This window comes from Cyclopterus lumpus, chromosome 24, assembly GCF_009769545.1.
Source record: "Cyclopterus lumpus isolate fCycLum1 chromosome 24, fCycLum1.pri, whole genome shotgun sequence".
Lineage (NCBI taxonomy): Eukaryota > Metazoa > Chordata > Actinopteri > Perciformes > Cyclopteridae > Cyclopterus > Cyclopterus lumpus.
Genome location: NC_046989.1, coordinates 10823219 through 10829218, shown reverse-complemented (window position 1 = coordinate 10829218; position 6000 = coordinate 10823219). Strand labels below are relative to the sequence as shown.

Here is a 6000-nt window from a genome sequence, read left to right as displayed (position 1 = left end):
GTGATCTCACGTGAAATAACTTTTGTTTTTAATTTTTTTTAATTTACTGTAAACTAATCAGATACATTTTTTTTTTGCAACGAACATTAATATTTAGCTCATGATATAGTTAATGTGTAATATATATATATATATATATATATATATATATATATATATATATATATATATATATATATATACTACTAACTTCAATAAATACTTGACAACACGCTCTGGTCGGTCTGAGGTGTCATACTTCGTTATCTGTGAGACCAGTTTCCTCTTCATTCAGCGTGTAAATGACACGAGACCGTTGTTTACACGTTAAAACCAGCTGGTCTTAATAAAAGAAGCTAACCTAACTTAAAGCGCATATAAAGTGGTAGTGTTTTGTAGTGTGGAACTGCAGCCACAATGACTCGTTGTCTCATCGCTTATGTTTTATATTCGACGGACTCTGTATTTCCGTAACGATATTCCGTTCCCCGTCGCCGTGCTCCGGTCAGGACCCACATGGAGGAGCTCCAGAGGAGCGGCTTGCTGCAGCTCTTCGGAGTTCATCAGCATTAACGTGATCCATCTTCATGAGGAACCTTTGACCCGAGAGCATCTGAACTACCGCTGAGCTATAGAATGTAGTGGGTCTTAATATAGTCATATTAACATCGTCAATAACGGCGTTTCCTTCGGTCTCGACCTCAATGCACGTAGCAGGTGTTGCAAGCACGTATTTGAGTTTGGTGGGTCTAAGGATGCGAGAAGAAAAGGCAGTCTGTGTCAGAATATATGGTATAAATATGACTATTTCCAATTTGCCAAGAAGTGAGCCCTAGAGAAGCTGTTGGAGGATGAGGGCCGAGAGCTTCTTCAGTGCCCTCTACAGGTCCAGATCTACAAAAGTCTGCCTTCAATCCCATCAGGACCAGACCCTGCAGCCTGGTGGTGGATGAAGCACCTTCAGACCCAGACCTGTGTGTCCAGGCCTCACCGACCCCATCTGAAGGTCTTCTCCTGTGCACATGCAGTCAGTCAGGAGAGGGGTCGCATGTTGCCAGAGAAGCCAAATATGCTCATATTTTGAAGCTGTATACAAAGTGTTTTGTATTTCTTTATATGTATTTAAGTTTAGTGTAAACTGTTGTTATTGTTCCTAGTTTGAAGTTAAAAAGTTTGAAGCCACGGGTTTTGCATTACTTATATTATACTTTTAAACGGTTAATATATTGTTCAGATTTAAGAAAAATAAAGTGCTCTGGCAATTAAAAAAAAGAAGCTTTTCTTTAATGTCGTCAATCGTCGTTTTGTGTTTTTTTTTTTAATTATCTTTTTTTAAAGCATCAGTTCAGGCACCGGTATCGGGAAAAAAACCAAATGCTGCCCACCCCTACGTATTAGACGTGAATACATATTCAACACGTCAAACAGCCTTTAAAAGGCCAGTTCAGTCAACTTATAAATTAATAGTTATGCACAAAACAATACATTAAATAAATCCTTCTGCAAAAGGACCCGTTTTTATTTTCAAAGCTTTGAATTTAAAGTTTCAGAAGAAATATCTCAAAACATGGACAAATGAAAGAAAACTAAATCAAATGTATTTAGATGAACTGACCCATAAGTGTAAATATAAAGCCTATTGTTTCACCATAAGGGGGCGCTGTTGCTCCAGAAGGAACCCTGACCTTGTTGTCTCCTGGTTGCAGACATGAGGAAAGCTTTGTCCAGAGACACGGAGAAGAAGTCCATCGTCCCGCTGCCGCACCCCGTCAGACCGGAGGACATCGAGTAGCGGTCGCCGTGGCTCCCTGCACCCTCATAACGTTATTATCATATTTAATATCACGGGCTATTCACGTTGTACATAGTCACGCTGTGACAGACCAGCTGTTGGTCCCAAAGAGGATCAATCACGGTTTCATTTCCTTTACATTCTCACGTTTTATGAAAAATTGATGTTTGTATAATGCAGAAAACACGTCGTACAATAAACACTCATCGGCTGCTTTTTGTAAAAAAGAAAAGAAAACAGGAACAGATTGGTAGAAAAATGGATCCAGAGCGGAGAGCTACTCTTTATCTTCCTCTCCACTCTTGCTCTCCTTCTCCTCCTCCTTTTTCTTCCCTCCATCATCACTGTCACTGCTGCTGCCTTCGTCGTCCCGATCGGCGCCCGTCGTCTCCGTTTCCTCGGCGTTTCTCTCCGGCCGGTTCTCAGGAGCGGCGGCGGGTTCGTCCGTCTCTTCGGCCTCCTCGGGACTTTTCTCGCCCCCGTCGCCGTTTTCTTCGCCCTCGTTTCCTCCGTCCTCGTCTCCTCTGTCCTCGTTTCCTCCGTCCTCGTCGCCGTCCTCGTCCACCATCTGCTGCCTCTTCCACATCTTGGCCATGGCCAGCAGCTTGAGGTTGGGCTGGTTGGCGGCGTCCTCTGGGAAGATGTAGTCGTAGTACTCCTCCCAGCCGGCGTCCGACTGGAAGAAGACGCCGAGGTTATTGCCAACGACGTTAAACCATCCAAACCGTTAAAAGGTTCATTTTCCTTTGATTAAATATATAAGTACAGCTTGTTAGTATAGAGTACTTTTCTTTATGGGCGTGGACCAAACTCTAAAATCTTTGTTTCCCATCAGATCAAATCAAGAAGAAAACTTCAAACACATTTTATTTATCTTTTGAGTGACGCATAAAATAAAAAACATGAATATTTCTAAATATTTCTTGATTTGATTCACATTAGAAAACAAACTGGGAAACGTAAAAATAAAATGAATCCACTTAATCATCGTCAATGAATCAAAGCTTTGTGTCCATAAATGTATTCATCAAACGGGTCAAAAGGTTTGTAGAGCGAGACTAATATAGAATATAAGAACGTATGAAGCGGTTCTTACCCCGTCCTCGGCCGTCAGCTTCCTCCTCTTCTTCACCTTGTCCGGCAGCAGCTTCCTCACCCTCTCCATCGAGCTCTCGGACCCGAACTCCCTCTCAAAGTCCCTCCAGGACTCCAGCAGCATCAGCCGCTCCTCCTTCTCCTCGCAGTTCCTCATGCCCTTGTTGGCCTCCTCCAAGATCTGCCGGCACTTCTGCAGCCGCTCGGAGCTGTTGATGGACAGCTCGTACTTGGCGTAGCTGATCCAGACCTGAGGAGGAGGAGGAAGAAGAGGAAGATAGGAAGTTCACTCGTGAAGTCATTCCTCTGAAGTCTATAGGAAAAAAACTCTCCTGAACACCAGGGGGCGACTCCTCTGGTTGTATAGAAGTCTATGCTTCATGTGTTAAAGCTGCATTCTCTCTCCTGACCACCAGGGGGCGACTCCTCTGGTTGAATAGAAGTCTATGCTTCATGTGTTAAAGCTGCATTCTCTCTCCTGACCACCAGGGGGCGACTCCTCTGGTTGTATAGAAGTCTATGCTTCATGTGTTAAAGCTGCATTCTCTCTCCTGACCACCAGGGGGCGACTCCTCTGGTTGTATAGAAGTCTATGCTTCATGTGTTAAAGCTGCATTCTCTCTCCTGAACACCAGGGGGCGACTCCTCTGGTTGTATAGAAGTCTATGCTTCATGTGTTAAAGCTGCATTCTCTCTCCTGACCACCAGCGGGCGAATCCTCTGGTTGTATAGAAGTCTATGCTCCATGTGTTAAAGCTGCATTCTCTCTCCTGACCACCAGGGGGTGACTCCTCTGGTTGTATAGAAGTCTATGCTTCATGTGTTAAAGCTGCATTCTCTCTCCTGACCACCAGGGGGTGACTCCTCTGGTTGTATAGAAGTCTATGCTTCATGTGTTAAAGCTGCATTCTCTCTCCTGACCACCAGGGGGCGAATCCTCTGGTTGTATAGAAGTCTATGCTCCATGTGTTAAAGCTGCTTTCTCTCTCCTGACCACCAGGGGGTGAGTCCTCTGGTTGTATAGAAGTCTATGCTTCATGTGTTAAAGCTGCATTCTCTCTCCTGACCACCAGGGGGTGACTCCTCTGGTTGTATAGAAGTCAATGCTCCATGTGTTAAAGCTGCATTCTCTCTCCTGACCACCAGGGGGCGACTCCTCTGGTTGTATAGAAGTCTATGCTTCATGTGTTAAAGCTGCATTCTCTCTCCTGACCACCAGGGGGCGAATCCTCTGGTTGTATAGAAGTCTATGCTCCATGTGTTAAAGCTGCTTTCTCTCTCCTGACCACCAGGGGGTGAGTCCTCTGGTTGTATAGAAGTCTATGCTTCATGTGTTAAAGCTGCATTCTCTCTCCTGACCACCAGGGGGTGACTCCTCTGGTTGTATAGAAGTCAATGCTCCATGTGTTAAAGCTGCATTCTCTCTCCTGACCACCAGGGGGCGACTCCTCTGGTTGTATAGAAGTCTATGCTTCATGTGTTAAAGCTGCATTCTCTCTCCTGACCACTAGGGGGCGACTCCTCTGGTTGTATAGAAGTCTATGCTTCATGTGTTAAAGCTGCATTCTCTCTAGTGACCACCAGGGGGTGACTCCTCTGGTTGTATAGAAGTCTATATAAATGACTCTACTTCTCTTGATTTATTCCCTCAGTAAACATTGTAAACATTAGTTTTTGGTCTCAATCTCTAGTTTCAAGTCTTCTTCAATACAGCGTGATGTTCATTTAATAAATTATGGTCATTTAGTGTCAAACAGACCATAAAGAAGGGTGTGCTTTAGGGGCGGGGCTACAAGGTGATTGACAGGTGACAGATTGAGGCGTGTACGGCGTATACGGCGTATACTGCTCCTCAGTCCTGATGTGGTCACTTCCTGTTTACCGGTTGCAAAACAAAACAACGTGGTCGACGGCCGTAATCCAAGATGGCGACGGCGAAGTTGGTGAACACATCAGTCCACAGAACCAGACTCGGCCCACTTCTCACACGCAGTCTTTATATGTTGCCGGTTCTCGTCCCCCTGCAGGACTACCAGACCTGGCTGGACCTCCGGGAGTTCGAGACGCGGCGCGGCGAGCGCTACATCACCCACGAGAGCGACAACGCCCGCTGGGAGGAGCACGCTGACGAGAGAGGCCTGCACTGCCCCGAGCACTTCATCATGTCGCCCAACCTGGACGACATGGACGAGGACCCCTAGCGCCCCCCCACCCGGGGTCGGGTAGAAACACTTTAAACGTGGAAGCAAGCGCTCCCCGAGGCGGCGCGGCGTTTCCTCGCTGGACGGCGTTGGGAGGCGGCGGTTCGGCATCTGTGTGACGACACTGTGACGATGAATCAGGGCCAGAGAATTTTTATTAAGGAACATTATTTCACTGCGATTGTTATTTTTTCTTTCTTTCCACAAGCCATAACAAATGCGCCCTTAAGAGCCAAAAGCTGGAGGGAAATTTTATTCCCAGAATTCAACAATCAATAAAATAAAGAAGGGCTATTAGCTTAAAACCAACAAATCCGGAGCTTTTATATACTGTTTCAGCACAAATAGCATATTTTTATGATGTCGTTGTTACGTTTTAGATCTCATGAAGACGTGCAGAGAATTTTTTATGTGATGCTAACACCAAAAAAAACAAAACATGTTACACTTGGTTATGTTCTGAATATAATGTTTATTCTTCTTCTTGTTCTTTGTTGGGAGATATTTGCACTATTGGGAGAATTCACTGATAATAATCTTGTTTTTCTTCCTGATCTGTGAAACTCAACAGAAACCTAAATTATTGGATGGCTGAAACTGGATTCTTAAGTCCTGAACAGAGCATCAACTTCCCGTTAGTTGTTGGGCATGTTAACATGCTATCACATGACCTTAGCATGCTAACACGTATTAATATGTGTTAGCATGCTAACACGTAAGAATGTGAAAGAACACACTTCAGGGGTTTTTAACCTGGGATTTATTTTCATAGTTCGGATTATAACTCATGTTACAACTCACAACTTCTGTTGCATTGTCACACGCTAACCTTAGCATGCTAACATGCTAATTATGCCAATAAGAACAATTCAGGTATTTTATGTCACGAAAAACGTCTTAAATATTTCAGGTCAGCTTTTAAAACTTAAATGT

At 44.4% G+C, this 6000-nt stretch overlaps 1 protein-coding gene across 1 annotated transcript; it reads right to left on the bottom strand.

Annotated features, from left to right (window-relative positions):
* Positions 1–1461: 1461 nt before the first annotated feature.
* LOC117727091 (crooked neck-like protein 1) lies at positions 1462–4322 on the bottom strand. The gene is made up of 3 exons (XM_034527128.1): positions 4299–4322; positions 2868–3116; positions 1462–2447 (listed from the first exon to the last, which is right to left on the bottom strand). The coding sequence occupies exons 2-3, from the start codon at positions 3021–3023 to the stop codon at positions 2049–2051; spliced, it is 555 nt and encodes a 184-aa protein (XP_034383019.1). The 5' UTR covers positions 3024–3116; positions 4299–4322; the 3' UTR covers positions 1462–2048.
* Between the last annotated feature and the right edge of the window lie 1678 nt (positions 4323–6000).

Excerpts from the sequence above, each read along its gene's own strand:
- LOC117727091 (XM_034527128.1), bottom strand. The coding sequence starts at position 3,023 with ATGAGGAACTGCGAGGAGAAGGAGGAGCGGCTGATGCTGCTGGAGTCC. Across the intron at positions 2,448-2,867 it reads AGCTGACGGCCGAGGACGGG|TCGGACGCCGGCTGGGAGGA; the intron begins GTAAGAACCGCT and ends GTCTTCTTCCAG.